At 39.4% G+C, this 19,248-nt stretch overlaps 2 protein-coding genes and 1 long non-coding RNA gene across 3 annotated transcripts; 2 read left to right on the top strand and 1 right to left on the bottom strand.

The window, feature by feature from the left end:
- Positions 1-3,088: 3,088 nt before the first annotated feature.
- Positions 3,089-7,146, top strand: LOC143694164 (uncharacterized). Its single transcript, XR_013182469.1, has 2 exons — positions 3,089-3,800; positions 5,015-7,146. It is a non-coding gene; the product is annotated as an uncharacterized LOC143694164 (long non-coding RNA).
- A 647-nt stretch (positions 7,147-7,793) lies between these two features.
- TPRKB (TP53RK binding protein) lies at positions 7,794-11,964 on the bottom strand. The gene is made up of 4 exons (XM_054631733.2): positions 11,824-11,964; positions 11,248-11,370; positions 10,784-10,960; positions 7,794-9,967 (listed from the first exon to the last, which is right to left on the bottom strand). The coding sequence occupies exons 1-4, from the start codon at positions 11,962-11,964 to the stop codon at positions 9,881-9,883; spliced, it is 528 nt and encodes a 175-aa protein (XP_054487708.1). The 3' UTR covers positions 7,794-9,880.
- A 188-nt stretch (positions 11,965-12,152) lies between these two features.
- Positions 12,153-17,424, top strand: ALG10 (ALG10 alpha-1,2-glucosyltransferase). Its single transcript, XM_054631632.2, has 3 exons — positions 12,153-12,317; positions 12,576-12,773; positions 14,581-17,424. Exons 1-3 carry the CDS (start codon positions 12,153-12,155, stop codon positions 15,634-15,636), a joined length of 1,419 nt encoding a protein of 472 aa, XP_054487607.2. The 3' UTR covers positions 15,637-17,424.
- The last annotated feature ends 1,824 nt before the right edge of the window (positions 17,425-19,248 follow it).

Raw genomic sequence — 19,248 nt, forward strand, 5'->3', positions numbered from 1 at the left:
ATTGGAATGGGCTGGCCGGGCAGGTGGTGGGGGAAAGAGTGGATGTGGCACTCAGTGCCAGGTCTGGGTGTCAAGGTGGTGTTCAAAGTTTGGACTTAGAGGTCTTTTCCAGCCTAAAAGATTCTGTGATATCCCCTTCCATGATAGATGAGTAATGCAATGATTGACTCTCACAATTAATAGACAAATATCATGTATATAGGTTAAGAAATGTTTTATAGATTAACCCCTCGTGGTTATCAAGGGACAGCTGGAGTTGGGACATCTGGGAGGGGCGGCCTGGCACTATGGCGACATCTGACCTCCAGTCAGGACTTGAGGAAGAGATCTCCATCCCTGGACAGCGAAGAAGGGGTTGATGGACAGAACTTTGGGAGGGGTTAAAGGGCTAAAGAGGGGAAAACCCCCATTGTGAGGGGGCTAAACACATGGCGGGGAAAATATTTTTCTCTCGGTGCTGTAACCTTTTTACTTTATTCAGTCTTCTGTTGTAGTTTTGATAAGGTTTAATAAACCTTCTAAACGATGAAAAGTGAGGAGCTATTTCTCACACTTCTGTGAAGGGGATATATATCTAATCCTAAAGTGGCTTAAGGAATAATGAGATCCATGGATGTTGGTCTCAGCTACAGACTATTAATTATGAGTCCCATTAAAGCAGCCTGATTGTTAGAATAATTTTAAAAGCAGAACCATGTTCATAAAAATCACTAGGAAAACACCACTCTTCAGCTTTCTTCTGACACTTAATGCTGTGCAGTGCTTAGTGTGATACTTAAGGTTTTCTCTTCATGCATGCATGGTATGAAAAATTGAGTTCCAGTGATGTATTCTGTTATAAGTATTTTTAGATGACTAAATCAATCTGCTGGAGCTGAGTAAGAATAGTTAATCATAACCTGCAGATTTTTATATAGATAAGATACATCTCTAATCCTTTCCCCAGTTCACCATTTGTCATTTTTTTACCTTTCATGGAGCCCCACAAGCAGTATGCATGTGACTTGGGTATATAGCAAGTGTCCTATGTATTGGAAAACATGCACAGTAAATGGCTGGGACAAAGAGGTTTCTGCTGAGTATTAACAGGCTCACCTCACACTTCCCCCTCCCTTGGGGAGTCCCTCCTGGCTGGCAGTGGTCATGGGGAACTGTCCAGCTTAGTTGCTTCTAAAATAGGCCAATCCTCATTGTCACAGTTTCTGTCTTCCATCTTTTTACATCAGAATTTTCTACCCGTTCTCTTTGATGTTTTCCTCATTGCTCCTTGAATCACTCTTATGGATGTAATAATTTCAATTTATTGGTTTCTTTTATTTCTTTCCATTCAATTTCATGTCATTATAATTCCTACCTAGTCTGTTTATTTTGCTTTTTCTTCTCAGTTTTCAAGACTTCATTTCTTTTCATGACAGGAAATTCTTCATTTCCTCATTCCTCAATTTCAATGAGGATCAGTTTGGAAAGGTGTGGTCTATTTCCCTGCACTTGATGTCATCCCATGCCATTTGGTCATTTTCCCTTTGTTGCAGGTTTGGTTTTTTGGTTTTTTTGGTTTTTTTTTTGGTTTTTTTTTTTTTTTTAAGTGTTTCATTTCATCAATTTCTTCTTCTGTCTTTTTGTTTGACTTCATTCTCTGATTTGGGGACTTTTGTAAATTTAATTTTGGTAAATTTTGGTCTTTTTCACTGCACCTCATTTCATCCCAATTGGTTTGGTTGGAATCACTGCATTCCCAAATTTCCTTTTTTTTTTAAATTGCATTTTATTTTATCATATCATATCTCCCTTCCAGAGTGTTTTTTACACTTTCTTCTCTGTTTTCAAGATCTCATTGTTGAAATTTCTGAACCAAAGTGAAAAAATTATAAGGTAATGGGATGACATGAAGCATGGGGAAATGGATCAAACCTTGCTGAATTGGTACAGTTAGAAATCACAAGATTTCATTTCTTCATTTTGTGAAAGGAAATGAAATCTCAAAGTCAGAGAAAAAAGTGAAACAGACTGGGGCAGGGTTATAATGACAAGAAATTCAATGGTCAAAAATACAGAAAATTCTGAAACAAAGCTATTGTCATCAGGTGTAGGGAGATGACATGAGTTGCTCCTGTTTGCGTGCCTTTTGTAGTTGCAATGTCCCTGAAGTTGTAGGCTTTGTGCTTTTCTCAACCCTAAGCCTGAGCCTAACCCTGAGTGGAACAGGTGAAGCAGGCTGTCACTGGGGCTCAGGTGCCAAGCACGGGGGTGCTGCTGGGCAGAAAGGCGTGCAGGGAGCAATGCTGGAGCAGTGCTGTGCTCCCCTTGGCAGGCCTTTGTAGTTGCAGTGTCCCTGGAGCAGAATACAGCTTTTATTGTTGCATCTATCCATGTATCTGTTATTTAAGAAAAATATTTAAGAAACCAAATCCAAGAGTTGTAGCTTCTTATATTCTCAGGATCTGAAAATCTAGAACTGATTCAACTCGGTAATTCTTTACTGATGTCTGAATTCCTTCTTCCAAGTCATTGTAATATTTCTGTTTTTCTATATTTAATATATTGCTAATAATGAAGAATGAGTCTCTGTCCTTGGTAGCTTCACTGGTTCCAGTGACACAGTTTAAGTCACATGGGTCAACAAACTCAATTTTAATTTTCTGAAGTGTAAGTGATTCTTCCAGGACATATTTGGAAATTACTAGTTGTTTTAATAAAACTAAAAGGAACCAGTTTTATTTTTACAAAAACTTAAATGCTGTAACCAGGACATATGTGAGGGAAAGGCAAAAGCCTTTAGAAATGCACCAGAACTACAAGTTCAGATTTATCTTAATAGCAATTATATGTGACAATAAGCTGAAAGTAACAGTTAAATGAGAAATACAGTTATTTTAAAGATGATGCAATAAAGTGTTTTGGGAAAGAAGGTTTTTGGTCTGTCTTTATAAATTGCAAATTGAAATGTGTTTGTTTACAAGCCCTACAGATCACTACAGGGGCATTGAACTGGTGATTCTAAACCCACCATTAACCCAGCTGGTCATGCAACACCCAGCTTGGGAGGAACTCTGCATTGGCACAGCCTCTTGGTAATGAATGCCTCCAGGTGTCAGGAATAATAGGATGTATGCAACTGTTACTAACCCTGGATGTCAAAATGTGGTGATATTATTGACTGCTTATTGAATGTGATCATATTATAAAAGTCAAAGATTTTTTTGAAAAGCCGTCTGCTTTTTTCATAAAAAATATTTGAGTATTGCAGCATATGTAACTGATGGTGGCTTGAAATTTCACTCAAGGCAATTTAAACCAAATTGCACTTGTAGAAAGGAACTAAGTTTTACCCCCAAAATAGCTTGTGATCTAATAGAAAGTAATTCTGTTACAGCTCATCCTGCATTTTTCATCACCACCACCCTCCATCTGTGCATTACTTGTGTTGTTATAAATTTGGCAACACTTCAGCAGCAAGCTACTGTTTATAACAAGAGATCCCAGCAGCTAAAAGAAGCCAGTCACTGGGATTACTCATCATTTGCCTTGTGAACTGCTCAAGGGAATTTCTTGAAGAACTGTGTCAAAATCAGCTTCAGAAACCATTAATTTGAGAGCTTTCATTGACACATAAGTGTTCTGAGATTACTGTTGGTCAGGTTGGTGGGCTTGGAAAGAAGATTCTTTTTGCTGGTACTGAGAGAAAATTTTCTCATTTTGTGCAAGGAAACGAGGATAAAATAAGCTTTTTTCCTCTCTGCAAGAAGAAATCTGACGCAGTGGGAACTCAATCAGCCAGACACCATGAATGCTTGCAGAAGGTAAGCTGCATATACTGCATTCCCCTCAGGCAGGAACAGAAAAGCAAACTGTTGCCAGAATATTCCTCTCATGGTCTTCACATGATGCTCCCAAATGATCATGAACTGTTATTTGATTTGCAGCTACACATGACAGATTGTCCTGATAAAAATGTTAAATGTCTAATTCTACAGTTACCTTCTGAAAAAACTCAACAGCAGAACTTCTGTTTTATTGATTAATTCCCTTTTGGAGATTGCATTTCCTAGTCTTTCAGTTTTAACAAATCAGTTTTGACAGCTCTCTTCCAAGTTTGCCTAAGTATGTAATTTGTGGTTTAAAGTTTGTTTTTACTCATAAGCTCTATCTGTGCTAACATTTGTGGTAATCTCTACTGTCACAGTAACAGCAGGAACACATATGAACCAGACCTGCAATACATCTAATCCATCTCAGACCCCTTCCTAACAAACGTGAAAATCACAAGCTAGTTAATCTCCTTCTGGTATTCCAGTTCAGATGTAATTGTGCACATTAAAAATTTCTTTTCTCTTAAAAAAAAAAAAAAAAGGCAAAAGCAGCAGGAACAAGGATGCAAGGATGCAGCACTGGGGCTTAGCAGGCAATTTTCAGTGAAGAGAGTCTGTTGCCATAGGTGAATACTTCTAGTTTCAAACCCTTCGGGAAAGGTGACAAAGCAATGTCGAATGTTACTGCAGAGAATCCTGCAGATGTGCTTTATGTAGTTACTCCTGACTGGTATCTTTGCCTAATGATAACCTTGACACAAGTCCCCTCTGAAAAGCAGAGATAGAAAAACATGCCAAAACAGGATGGGAGGATCACATGCTGTGCTTATTCCCGTACATTAAAGCTTTGAAAACTGTAATTTTTTATTTGAACCCCGCCACTTTCAAAATATTGCAAAATGAAAGGGTATGTTTTTTCTCATACAATGATCTGTATCAATAGTGAGGAGTAAGAACATTGTTTTTCCTCTAACAAGCCCATATCCTGTCACTGTGCCTGTCAGTGGGAGAGAAATACCAAATGGCTGGTAAATGTTTTGCATTTCCAATTATAGAAATTATTTTATTAGCTCCAGACAATCTGAAGAGCTTTTCCCAAATCTAGTCAATGATTCAATGCACGCTCTGGATTTCATTACAAACACTACTGAACTCTTAATAAAGAAAAATAATTTTAACCTTAATCTTGCTTTTTATTATGTCAGGATACATTCTCTCCGTGCTCACAGACAGAAACCTAATGGAAACAGAAGTGAGAACTGGCACAGCACCTCTGCATTCAAGTACCAGCATGGAGATGATCTTGTTACAGTCCACACCCTTTACACAGTGATCATCATGATCCTTCTAGGGGCACTCTGGGGAGCCTGGTCAAGAAAGGATTCATCCTTATAGCAGCAGTATAGAAACTTTGTCAAATATTTAAAGTATTTGTGTCAATTATCCATACTCAAGAGGTACAAAAAATGGTCTCAGCATATTTCAGTTTACTTGAAACTGCTTAAGTGCTTGTACTTGTGGAAGTGAATCTATGAAGCAATTTAACAAGCCATGTACAGAACATAATTTTGTGAATAACAGAGACCTCTTTGACCTGTACACATTTATATTACCCTCAGCATGTATATGAAACTTTAAGCATGATATTCTAGAAAGAAGAGTTCAACTTCTGTTTTATTGGTCAATATTTTGTATGTCCACCCCAGCTTTCCATTTGTGAACTTGCTGAGTCTCTACCTCTTCTGAGTTTGCCTGTCCCAATCCATGGTAAAACATGCACTGTAAACAGGGATAATCTGCTGTGTCACAACAACATAGGAAAAAATAATCAACAAACCCAGCTATTGTGCTGGCAAAGGAAGATCACTGAAAAAGTCAAATTCTCATCTCCATTGCTGAAGAGTTTATATGGGACTTGCATCCATTATCTTTAACTTATGGTAATGACTTTGTAAACTCAGGAATAAAATTATGGAATAAGCTGCTTTGTTCTGTGCCTTTGTCACAGAACCAGCTGGCTCAGTCTTCACCTTGTATATATTTATCTGCAACCACCACTTGCTTTTCCATAATTCATGAACATCTCATGGCAGCACCAGCTCCTACGTACACCAACCCATCCCTGATGGGGGGCATTCCATATTCCCACATTTTCAAGGAAGTAATCCCACTCAGACAGCCTGCAAGCTTTCTGAACATAGAGCCATTTGGCAGTTTCTGGTCAACTCTTTGCTGGCTGTCTACAGCTGATGAGCACACATTAGTGGACTGGCAGCTCTGAGGGACAGTGACTGTTGGAGACAATTGTCCAAGCCTTGGGAGCCTAAACTCAGCTTAAACCCCAAATTTTAGCATTGCGTAAACTAATACACAGTATCCCAATAAAAAAAAACCAAACCAAAAAACACAAAACCCCAAAACTCTGGAAGATATTTAGACATTTTACAGACTCAGATACACATTTGTAATTAGGTAGTACTTGCAGACAACACAATTCTTAAAGTATTGTGTACCCCATTTTGGTATCCATCCATAATCAGGAGGGGTATATAAACTGAAATGTCTCTGAGAAGAGCTCCAGGACTGTTAACAAGGGGCAGTGTAGCACCAGAGACACCGGTGTCAGCTCTCAGCAGGCAGTGAGGTGCTGGAGTTGCTGTTCCTCCAACCAGTGTAACCCCACCTGCACAGACACCACCTCAGCCTGCTTTAACATGGGAGCAGTGCTTTGCTGATGCTCCCTAGAGAGCAGCACTGTCCTAGGGTGACGTTATGATGCTTGTATCCCCACTCAGGTGTTCTGTTAATGTTGGATATTATGTCTTTAAGACTGGATATTATGGATATTATATCTTTAAGATATTATGGATATTATATCTTTAAGATATTATGGATATTATATCTTTAAGACTGGCTCTGAAGAGGGAAAGTTTTGTTTTGGTTTTCTGATCAGCCTGGCGGGACACAGAGACTGCAGCTTTTGCTTTTTCTGCTTTTGCTTTTTGCTTTGCTCTCTCTGACTCTTGCTTGCTTCACTTCTGCTTGCTTTTGCTCATTAGCTAGTTTAGCTAAACTGTCCAATTTCTTCCTGGACTGTTTCTCCTTTCCTTTTTCTGACCACTTTGAACCTGCACTGGACTGGGACCTGGGAAACACCAAGATTCTGCACCTTGTGGCCTGCAGCAGCTGCCCCAGTGCCGGAGGGACTGAGAACAGTGACCACCCCCCAAGAGAGACTTTCTGAATTTGTCATCTTTTTCAGAGTGTTGCCATCTGATATTGTTCATTTTGTGTGCTGGGGGTGCTGTGCCTGTTAAATAAACAGGTTCGTTCCACTTCTCTCTGAGGAATCCTTCCCGAACCAGTTGGGGGGAGGGGCCCTAACTTGGAAATTCTCCTCCAAATTTGCCCTAAACCAGGACAAGCACACAAAGGAATACTTAAGAAAACAGATTACTAGAAAATTAAATACATTGTCACAGAACATAGGGACCCAGTCATAAAACATGTAGGGTGAACATTACAAGTGAACACAAAAGGATGGGCCCTCCCTTGTCAATATACATTTGAAATACAAAAGATGGGAGAGGGACCTACACATTCTGACAGCAGCACAAAAACCCACGGTGATCAGGGCTCTGGGACAGGCAATGGCCTCAGTGTGCTGGAAGTCAAACACAAAATCCCAAATGCACCCCACCAAGGGAAAAAAACAAACCTAGAACAATTGACCACACATCATGATGTAGCATTTAATTGTTAAATTTATAAATTCTGCAGGTATAATCCTGCCTCTGAAGCACTGGAGGTCCAAATAAAGTATTGAAAATACTTCAGTTTCTTCTTTCACTTTGTGACAGAGGAGATGAGGTATGAAAGTTCAGAAGTGACTGCTGCAGAACATTAAATGTTTTGAAAAACATTTCTCAAAATTTTGCTTTCTTGGAAAACAGCCTTATTTATTTAACAGTAACATTAGAGATCTAAATTAAATAATTTTTAATGTGTTCAGAAAGACAACTGTATCTTTGCAGGGTGAACAAAATCTACTTGTATTACCAGTTTTTGTAAATAACTCATTTAACTTGGATAATGCAACCACATCTAGAGAAAACCTGCCCTAACCTAGGGCATAGACCTGCAACACAAACAGACTCAAATCATCTGCCTGACTGAATAACACTGGAGACTTCAGCTCCCAAAATAATTTCCTGTAAATCCACCCATGAAAACACCTCATTTGGGTCTCACAGTAAATCACAATTTAACTTATGTCAACAGTAATGACCTATTTAATGTCTCTACACCAATGAAATAGATGGAGAGGTAGAAACTGGGAACCCAAGTTTGGAACTTGTGTGTCAAAACTTTACGCAGCAATCATTTTATTACTATTTCCCCTGTACTAAACAGACTGGACAGATGTTTTACATGTGTTCAAAAAAGGCAGTGGTTTAAGTAAGCCTGTCTGCTGATATTTTAAACTAACAAAAACATTGTCGTTCAGCAGTGAACCTTATGATATATTCCATGTACCAACTGGACTGTCAGAAAAGGAAAACAAGTCTCTTATTTTCCATGGTCATTCTCACATGCTGATGTGACAGACTTTTGAAGACTCCAGTCCTTCCAAGCTCCATTTTTTACTACTGCATCACATTTTCCTTTAGAGAGGATGATGCATTCTGTAAAGCCATCTTTAAAGCAAGATGTCAGCACAGCCATTTGTCCCTAACCCTTTGATAAACCTTGCCATTCCCTTAATATTTCATAACTAAATTTGCCATTGGTCTGGTTGGTAAGAAAACGATGGTATTTCTACTACTGTGTTTTAACTAAGGGAAGACTTAAATGAAATCAAAATGCAAAACTGAAGCTGTAAATTTCTGTATTAAACACAGAAACACAGACAAAACCAGGTCTATATGTCAGTTCATTGGTCTGTTTACTGTACTGTTATCAACTCTAAGATCTACCTCTCCTTCAAAATGTATGTGTAAGAATGTGAGGCATTCTCTTCCAAAGATAATACCTCAGAAAACATCAGGAAAAAAAATGCAGACAGCTATAGTTTTATGCAAATCTTAGAAAAACAATACAGCATAAAAATAACAAACAGTATGGATTTCTACCTAATTAGGACAGTACTTAAACAGGATGCTTGCATACGATTAAATGATACACATTCACAGTTGTTGCACCTGGTGACTCCTGGAAATCAATAATCCTCCTAGTTCCCTTTAATGGCCTTTACTAGAAGTGGTTCAAAAAATCAAGTTTTATGTCCTTTAAGAATACTTTGTAAGCTCTATTGACAATTTAAGTGGATACAACCTATGGCACAAATTTGTCTGTGAATTCTGCACCTGTAACCAGGCTCTATGAGTTCAGCACCACCATGCATAAATCAGTGTAAAGTAAGTAAAATCTCCTTATCCTTTAAAGCCAGCAGTGGATGTCATCAGAGTGTCAGGTGCTAACACCACCACAGCATTATCCACATGGACCTTATTCTTCATTGTGCACATCTCTGATGCCCCTGCTCCACTCTGCCACTGGCTGGCATTGGCACCCCTCTGCCCCTTCCTGTCCTCAAAGGGTGGGGAGCAACTCTACCCCAGGAGCACAAAGAGGGAGATGTTGCTGATTGTTTATGGAAAATTTTCTCTTTCTAGTCCATCAGAAATACTTGGGCTGTAAAGATGCCTTTTCTGGCAGTAGTATTGTTAAAAGGATAACATCCATCGGGCTACCAAACCAAAACAAATCAGAGCACAGTTAATAAAAATGATTTACAATGTTTGAACTCTCTCTGGGACTACTAAAACATTTGACAAAAGACAAAATTAAGTACAAATTTCCAAGCCTTTTGTTTAAGTTCAGCTTAAAGTACTGCCAACTCTCCCTTGTCAAGAAAAAGGACCATAATGTCAGTGGCAAATTCTGCTTGGCATGCTCTCTGTGCTTAGAACACAGCTCAGGTCACCCTGGTGTCCAAGCCTGGTTAAAGCTCAGATGTCATCACACTACTCAGTACTACTTCACTTCCTCTGAAATTTATTTCCATCTTTTCACAAAACATCTTTTGTTGACATTCTGCAAACAACACTATCCAATAAGGTGCCGATTTTTTCTTCCTGTGGCGTGACTTTGTACATCTGCAGAAAAAAACAACAAGAAAAACAGGAAAGATGTATAAGGAAGAAAAGAACTGATGACATACCTTCTAAAACTATGTACCAAGAAAAGATTATTCCCCTCTCCTCCACTTTTATTTTGGAAATTCCTCTCTTCTTGTGACTGCAAGACAAAATTTGGACTGAAGCAAATTCTGAAACTGCAAGAATAAGGAAAGCTACGAAACTGAGTAAGAGCAGCACTTTTAGCTCCATATGTTAAATGTTATGATCTGTCCAATTTTATTCATATGTCTCCTATCAATACTTTGACAGACATGATAAAGATGATTGAAGTTACTTGAATTTTATCACGTAGAAGACATATGCTTCAAAATACCTATTTAGCATATGGTAATCTGTTAAAAGCATAAATACCCCAAGACAGCTCCTAACAGCTAATTAATCTGTTCTATTTTAACCACCCCTCCTGGGACTATCTATCTACTGAAGCTTATGAAAATGCTCTGAACTGAAATTTTAAATTAAATTAATATTTGCCTGAAAAACAGGAATCAAAACTTCTTGGATAGTAGGCAGCAATCAGGAATTTATTTTTATGCTCTAATTCCCTGACAACATTAATAATTTGAAGACTTAAATTTTGTGATGTCAGGGTGTGACAACTAAAATTTGTTTCAACTAAAAAATTCAAAGAAATAATCAACGTCCATTTAAAACAAGTTTTCACTTGTGCTAAAGAAATACAGATCCTAAGTTAGTTATTTCTGTTGATATTTAATCAGACAACTAAATAAACTGTCCCTTTTCTCCATGTCAGTCCTCTCTTTTCCACACCTTTTTAACTTTGGCAGTGTCTGTTAGCTGAGGGAGTTCATCTAGGGAAACCTGCTGGCCTTCCACCTGAGATGTTATATCTGCCAGATTTACATTCTTGTCTCCATCCACAACCAGCACAATGAGTACTGCTGTGTCACTGTCTGAAATGCCAAACTTTTTAAACGCATCTGAAATCTGAAAAAAGAGAAAAAAATATTATGAATCACTTTCTTACTACATATAAGGAACCTTTTCAGTTACTGTGTCAGATACACCAAGAGTAGAAATTGACAAACATTTTACATTAAAGGAATTCTGACAAGCTACAAACCCTAATAGCACATTAGTGACATTAAAAATAACAATTAAAAACTTCTACTAGTAGCTACATAGAGTGTTAAAGGAAAACATGTACTTAGTTTGGCTGTGTGGATCCTAGCAAGCTTTTCTGGCAAAAAAGAAATTTGTTCAATGGATCTTACATTGTTGCTTGGTGAAAGGCTGAAAATAATTTCTGCATAGAGTGTTCTAGTCTTCATTTTACCTATCTTCTGTAGATGCACTGCTTTGTTGGCTGCCACAAGAATCTGAAAAGGATCTACAATCTGTAAAACACAACAGAAATTATACAAAAATAATACAGAAATTACTGTTTTGAAATCTGAAAAAAATCCTGACCACTTCATTTTAATGTGGTAGCCTAGTTCTAATTCTAACAAAAAAAGACTAGATTCTGAAACTATTTATAGGTTAAATAAGAACAAAGGCACCAAATAGTAAACTTTAGACAGCATAAATTAATTAGCACTAGAGTTTACACATGAAGCAGATTTAAACGCCATCAAGCAGGAAGTGAAATTAATCAAAACAATGGTTTTGGCCAATCTTGCCAAGGCTCTGTTTAACAGCCGACCCTTTCCGCGGTAGGACGCAGTAACGAAACCAAAGGCGGGCACTCGCGGGGTCCGGAGGACGCGCAGAGCAGCCCGTGTGACAGCCACGGAGAGCACGGGCCGGCCTGGCTGAGCCCCCGCGGGCATCCACTCGCACTCACTCACCATCGCGGGGTTTATCAGTGCTCCCTCAATGGACCCCTCCATGGCTTTTTTCCGCAGAGCAGCTGCATTTTTCACGTGCTGGAAGAGGAGCAGCGTGACGCTGCGCTCAGGGAACAGCTCCAGCCGGTGCGTTCGCTCCATCCCCGGGGTATCGGCCGCTCGGCCCGTGGAAAACACAGCGCTAACAACACAGAGGCCGCCCACACCGAGGCTCACCTTCCCACAGGAATGCCCCGGTTCCCGGCCCCGCGTCCCTTCCCGCCCGGCCGGGTGCCGCCCCTCGCCCCGCCCCGGAAAGGCGGCCCCATCGCAGCCGGCGCGGAGCCGGCATGGAGCGCGGCGAGGCCTACGGCTTCTCGGGCGCCATGAGCGGCGCCTTCCTGCTGTCCTGCCTGCTCTTCGCCGCCGTCAGCCGCCGCCTGCGCGGGCCCTACATGGACGAGGTGTTCCACGTCCCGCAGGCGCAGGCCTATTGTCAGGGCCGCTTCCTGCAGGTCAGGAGGGGCGCACCCTTGCAGCAGCAGCGGCAGCGGCACAGCAGCGCTCGGGGTCGGGGCTGGCCGGACGCGGGTTGTGTAGCGGGTGGAGCCACAGCCGGGCAGGGCAGAGTTCAGAACCCTCAGGGCAGCAGTGCCGGGAGCTCTCGGAGCCTGCGGCCGAGCCAGGGGTCGTGTTGCGGTGGTGTAGGCCTGGCGGGGCTCGGGGCCTGTGAAGGCAGCGGCCCCATGACCCTGTGTGTGTCCCCTTTGCAGTGGGACCCCATGATCACCACGCTGCCCGGCCTGTACCTGCTCTCGGTGGGAGTGGTGAAGCCCGCGGCGTGGCTCCTCGGCTGGACGGGAAGCGTGGTGTGCTCTGTGGGAATGCTCAGGTTTATCAATCTCCTCTTCAGTGCTGGCAACTTCTACTTACTGTACTTGCTTCTGTTCAAGATCCATCAGAAGAATAAGGTACGGTCAAAGTAAAGGGATGTTATGCACTCGTGCGAGCAACTTTGATGGCTTAGTGTGTGTTCCCTTCACTACTTCAGTTTTCTGTAACTGCGAGTACCATTACCAGTTTGGCCAAGAAGGTACATTCCTCTTCTCTAATTTTTTTTTAATTTTTTTTTTCTCGCACAAGGTGCAGTTCTCTAAAAATTCATTCTTGCACATAAGTAGATGGAGTCCTGTTAAAATAAAAGTTAGTAGATATGCAGACTTATTATCCAAAGGTCTGGATGCTCATGTCATTGGAATTGCTTAAATCCCCACACAACTTGGACAGTGGCTCCTCAGCTGCTCTGTGAGCAGCCTGTGTCATTTAAGGGAATTTCTTGTTTTTCAGCTGCAGGCATTTGGATTTGGCCTTGTTGAATTTCATCATATTTTCATTACCCCATTCCTCCAGCCTGTGTGGGTCACTCTGAATGACACCTGTGCTTTTGAGCAAATTGCCTGGTCCTGCTCATACAGTGTCAACTACAGGCTTGGTGACAGTGTACTCTTGTCTGTCTTGTCTTTGATAAAGCCATTAAATGGAACAGGTCCCAGTATTGATCCCTGAGGTCCTTGGGTTGTTACTGTCCTTTGGGTAGAGTGTACCAAGTTCACAGCCCAGCCAGTTCTTACCTGTCTAGCTGTCCACACATCCAGACCATAACAGTTCAGCTTGCATACAAGAATGCTGTATATTTAAAAGTCTGAAGCATCCACCACTGCAGTAAATGAATTGTTTTACTGGTTAATGGCCTATTTAAACTCCTGCACATTAGTAAAGTTACTTTTTTTGACTTTTAACTTTAAAACATTTTTTTCCTGTTCCCTGATAACTGAAGGATTCCTTTACTACAAAGAAAATTGGTGTATTTTCCTAGAGGAAATCTCTTCATTTTTAAGCAAATTATAACACTGTACAGAATTAGATCAGATTAAATAAATGGTTTCCACTTTTAATTTTATACTTCAAAGTGGAAACATAAATGCAAGAACAAGTTTCATGACGGTAGTCTAGGCATTTAGTTATCCTTTGACATTTCTTTGACTTCAGTGTTTCCTCTATTCCCCTTCCTTGTAAGGTGATGAGTGTCTGTTTCACCCCACACTACATCATTCAGAAACATCATGCAGCATTTTTAATGTTGTGATTTATTTGTGGTGTTGTCATGTAGTGAGTGGGATAATTGGGAAGAGGTTTCAACTTCATGGTCTCTTACCTTTTTTAAAATTTCTTTTCTGACTCATTAATTATAATGAGGATACATAATAAGAGCTACATTAAAGACCAGAAACTTGGAGTTGGCCTCCCTGTGGATTGGTTCAAAAGAGGTGATAGTAGAGGCAGAGAATGGTGCTGTCACACAGATAAACAGAATCTCATGGTGAGATTGCAGGGGAATAAACCATTGATTTTATCTTCTTCTGCCCATTGATGCAGCCCTTTCATCCAAAGTATGGGAGCAGTTATGCCCCCACCATGATTTTAATACCTCAAATATGTGCACACCTGACATATGAAAGAAGTTGGTGTATTTTCATTGCCATCTTTTAAAATCACCTGTAGTAACATTCTGTGCTTTTCACTCAGATTTTAACATTGTGTAACTGTATTAACATAGCAGGAACTTAAGAAAAATACAGCATTTGTGCAATAATGGAAACAACATAGGAGATGTCTATTGTGTTAATGGAATTCTCAAGAGTTATACTAGTTTTCTTTTAATGTACTATTTTATTTTATTGGGCATTGTCTAACTACATTTTTCTGCTTCTTCTTTAGGCTGTGTCTGGTTTCCAGAGAATCTTGTCTGCATTAACTCTTGCAGCGTTTCCCACCCTTTATTTTTTTACATTCCTTTATTATACGGATCCAGGATCAGTGTTTTTTACTCTTTTTTCCTATTTAATGTGCCTTTATGGTAACCATAAAACTTCTGCTCTCCTTGGATTTTGTGGCTTCATGTTCCGTCAGACAAATATTGTGTGGACAGTTTTTTGTGCTGGAAATGTTGTTGCAGAGAAGCTAAGTGAAGCCTGGAAGATTGAGTTGCAGAAAAAGAAAGATGAAAAGATTTCTTCCAGGAAAGGATCATTTTCAGATTTGACCAGAATACTGCAGTTTCTTGTTAAATATCTCTTGTCACCCAAAAATTTAGTTACACTTACTGCTTTAACTTGGCCATACATCATTTTAGTATCTCTCTTCTTTGTTTTTGTCTTCATCAATGGTGGAATAGTTGTTGGTGACAGAAGTAGTCATGAAGCCTGTTTGCACTTTCCTCAGCTGTTCTATTTTCTGTCCTTTACTGGTTTTTTTTCATTTCCTCATTTACTGACCCCCACTAAAATCAGGAAATTCCTGTTGTCATTGAAAAAGCACCCTGTGCAGTATAGCTTAGTCACTGTCATCTCTTTATTCCTGATCTGGAAATTTTCCTATGTCCATAAGTATTTACTAGCAGACAACAGACATTATACATTTTATGTCTGGAGAAAAGTGTTCCAAAGACACGAGCTTGTAAAATACCTGTTAGTTCCATTCTATCTATTTGCTGGCTGGAGTTTTGCTGATACACTAAAATCAAAATCAATATTCTGGATCTTAATGTATTTTGTATGTTTATTAGCAGTCACAGTTCCTCAAAAATTGCTAGAATTTCGTTACTTTATTTTGCCATTCTTAATATATAGACTCAATATTCCATTTCTGTCTCTATATAGACAACTTCTGGAGCTGGCTTTTTATATTTTGGTAAATGCTGTAACTTTTTATCTTTTTCTAAATAGAACATTCCAATGGGAAAATAGTGATGAAGTACAGAGATTTATGTGGTGACTTTTTTTTTTTTTTGATACTTTTATACCTGTAGGAAAACACAGTTCTGTTTCAGGACTGGACTCTGGAATGAAACAGTGTATTTTGCATCATGTAAGGATTATTTTCCCTAGCTGGAATTGGGAAGTAAGCTCTTTGCTTACATTGTTGCAACCAAATGCAAGATCTGTTATAATGTGAAGATATTCCATATATTGAATTTATGAAAATATAAAAATTCAATATGAGGGGAAATGTGAGAACACCTTTCTGCAATTAATCTAAAATAAGGGAGATGTTTACTGTCATTTTTCATGATAATAAAATATTATATAACATGTCCTTGAAGGTAAAATAGTTTATAAATATGTTTCAGAGGTTTCTTTTTTACAAAAGAGGGATTTCAGTCTACTCAACCTTTTTGTTTATTTATCTGTGTGAATATTTATTCCTCAGATCAGGCCATTTCCTTCTAGGTTTACTAGTGGTCAAAGTATAAACCAATATTAAAGTACAATGTTTTCAAAGCCTCCTCTACATCTCTCTGAATTATCATTACTTTTTTTGTCAGTATATGCTTACATTAGTTTTGTAAGCAGAATAGGCTCTTAAACCACTAGAGAATTTTGAACTTTTTATTTTAAACTGATATTTAGAAAACACAGTGGATGCTGTGTGTGTGCACCTTCTTTGGAGGAACAAGTGTTACTGTAGAATAAAGCATAAATGGCAGTTGGTAATGTGACCTGTTAGACAGGGAGTGGTTTACAGATGTCAGACTGCAACGTGCAGTGGATTGCAGCCCTCCTTAATAATTGAGCTTTTATGTCCTGTGGTTCTGTGCTCACAGGTTTGTGCTGAAATCAACTCTGAGTGCACTTCTGAGTTGCACTGAGTGTTTCAAAGATCTTTGATGTGTGATCTTCAAGGATTACTAATGGCATTATTGAACTATTTTAAGTATTTTTCACGTTTAATGGAACTTGAGTGTATATATTCTGTTTGACAAAGTGATGTATATTTACATATATTGATGTATATATATTTAAAAGCATCTAGTGTGCACTATCATCAGAGTAAATGAAGGCTTTAATAGTTCCTGTAAGTAAATCACTTACATTAAGTCTCAAAAATATTTGATTGCTGCAGTATGTGGCAGGGGAATGTGGTCTCCAAAACTTCAGGCACTGTGTAGCTTCTTTAAATGCATTATTGTTCTCTAATGATAATACTCCAGCCAAATCTGTGCAAACATGATATTATTGCCACTCAAGTCACTTGGAATTGGCATAGTTTCTCAAGAGATCAGTTCTGGGAGTTACAAGCTCAGGTCAGTACTGTTACTGGTTTCTTTTACCCCACTGTAAAATCCCTGTCCTGGCTCTAGTTCCTTCCCTGTACTAGCCCTGTGATGGGTGTGATGAGCTCAGATTCTGATCAATGCCTCTGCATCCCTTTTTCTCCCAAGGAAACCCTCCAGCCACTCTTCAGTGAGTAGGTGTTTGTATTGAGTTCAGGATATTTGCCAGGTCACTTTTTGCTTCTTGGCCTGTTGCCAGCCTGGGAATTTTTTGTCAATATGTACCATAGGGAAAGCTATTTTCAATCAGTACCTATTTACTTCTTCACATTGAAGGGACAAAAGAAACCTGAAATGGATTGCTTTTGAGGAATCCATTGTGGTTCTGGCAGAGTCCAGGATGTGTTGTGATTTCAGTATCACAGATTTGGGAGGGGAAGTCTTGTGTGCCTTCTGCTTCCAATTTTGTTTTTGTATGCCATGCCAATAAAATCATACGTTAAAGAGCATTTGCCTGCTTAAGTACAACTTCATTTGTGCCCTGAAATACTGAGTTGGAATGGTAACTTGGAAAGGCATGGAGCTCTGTCTAGTATTCCAAGTTGTATCTTAGACCCAAGGTTTTTTTCTGGTTTTATGTAGGGGAGCAGGTGTTTCACAGAATCACAGAATTTCTAGGTTGGAAGTGACCTTCAAGATCATCGAGTCCAACCCATGTTCTAACACCTCAGCTAGATCATGGCACCAAGTGCCACATCCAGTCTTTTTTTAAACACATCAAGGGATGGTGACTCCACCACCTCATCTACCTCCCTGGGTAGATGATTCCAGTATTTGACCACTCTTTCTGTGAAAAAACTCCTCCTTAATTCTAGCCTGTATCTCCCTTGGCGCAGCTTGAGACTGTGTCCTCTTGTTCTGTCTGTTGTTGCCCGGAGAAAGTGACTGACCCCCAGCTCACCACAGTCACTCTTCAGGAAGTTGAAGAGAGTGATAAGGTCACCTCTGAGTCTCCTTTTCTCCAGGCTGAACAACCCCAGCTCCCTCAGTCGTTCCTCACAGGGTTTGTGTTCCCAGCCCCTCTCCAGCCTCGTTGCTCTCCTTTGGACACGCTCAAGCATCTCAACGTCCTTCCCAAACTGAGGGGCCAGAACTGGACACAGCACTCAAGGTGTGGCCTCACCAGTGCTGAGTACAGGGGAGAATGACCTCCCTGCTCCTGCTGCCACACTATTCTTGATACAGGCCAGGATGCCATTGACCTTCTTGGATCCCTGTGTAGTCAACAGGTGTTTTATCCAGCATATTTTTGTTTTTACTGGTTTCAAGTCCCATCCTTGATCAACTCTGTTGAGAGACTGTTCATGATTCGTATTTTTAACAGAAGTAGCAGCTGTGTTTCAAGTGAAAAGAACCAGTTTAAATAAGTACAATTTTAAAAACAATTTTAAAACTTTTTTTTTTTGTTGTGAAAAGTGAATGCAAAACATCCACCAAAATTTAGAGCACAATACCTTTCTAATGAGCTCCACCCCAGGAGACACTAGAAAAATGACACATAGAGAGATGTCTGTGACCTGTTGGGGCTGTTCAAGCAGTACTATGAAATGGCATAATGTTTTATAATGGAATTTATCACCATACTTACAGGTTTTAATTTAAAAGTAAAATGATGCTTAATATATTTTGCTCATTTGAAAGCAGGCTAAGTTGATAAAAGTTTATTTAAAGAGGGAAGTTGATGAATTACTAAAGTATGAAAGGAGAATGTATTTGTAGAATAAAGCTACATTTTCACTTTTGTCTATGAGCCTGAGAGTGTTTGCAGGTAATATTCAATGTTAGCCAAGTCAGTCCAGAAATCAGAGGCATTATATTGTATCAGAACTGGTCATAAAGCCAATTCCATCAGTATTTCCTAGAATTTTGACAAATAGCAGTAACACTGTTGAAATCCATTGAAAAATGGATTTTAGTATTTTGTATTTTGCCCCTGAGATATTTCCATTGTAGTTGTTTTAAATTTGTTAACTGTTTTCCTTAAAACATGCAAAAAGGGCTGTATTTATCCTGCTTCATGTTGCCAAGGTCTTCTACATTCAATAGAACCATAATTGCTTACTTCTGTTAATTCTCAGCAGGTGTCAGTGAAATTTCTTACAACAGCTTTAAAATGTTAATTTCTTGTAAATTTTCTTAGTTATCAATTTAGAATAAAGTCACATTAATTCCTTGAAGTATTTAAGGTAAAACCAAAAATAACATAGCTAACATTTCTCTAATGGCTGCTTTGAAAAAAAGGCTCAGTTTTAATTTTTCTTAGATGATTTTTC

Source organism: Agelaius phoeniceus, chromosome 5, assembly GCF_051311805.1.
Source record: "Agelaius phoeniceus isolate bAgePho1 chromosome 5, bAgePho1.hap1, whole genome shotgun sequence".
Lineage (NCBI taxonomy): Eukaryota > Metazoa > Chordata > Aves > Passeriformes > Icteridae > Agelaius > Agelaius phoeniceus.

Excerpts from the sequence above, each read along its gene's own strand:
- TPRKB (XM_054631733.2), bottom strand. The coding sequence starts at position 11,964 with ATGGAGCGAACGCACCGGCTGGAGCTGTTCCCTGAGCGCAGCGTCACG. Across the intron at positions 11,371-11,823 it reads CACTGATAAACCCCGCGATG|ATTGTAGATCCTTTTCAGAT; the intron begins GTGAGTGAGTGC and ends TGTGTTTTACAG. Across the intron at positions 10,961-11,247 it reads GCCTTTCACCAAGCAACAAT|ATTTCAGATGCGTTTAAAAA; the intron begins GTAAGATCCATT and ends CTCTTTTTTCAG.
- ALG10 (XM_054631632.2), top strand. The coding sequence starts at position 12,153 with ATGGAGCGCGGCGAGGCCTACGGCTTCTCGGGCGCCATGAGCGGCGCC. Across the intron at positions 12,318-12,575 it reads GTCAGGGCCGCTTCCTGCAG|TGGGACCCCATGATCACCAC; the intron begins GTCAGGAGGGGC and ends TCCCCTTTGCAG. Across the intron at positions 12,774-14,580 it reads AGATCCATCAGAAGAATAAG|GCTGTGTCTGGTTTCCAGAG; the intron begins GTACGGTCAAAG and ends CTTCTTCTTTAG.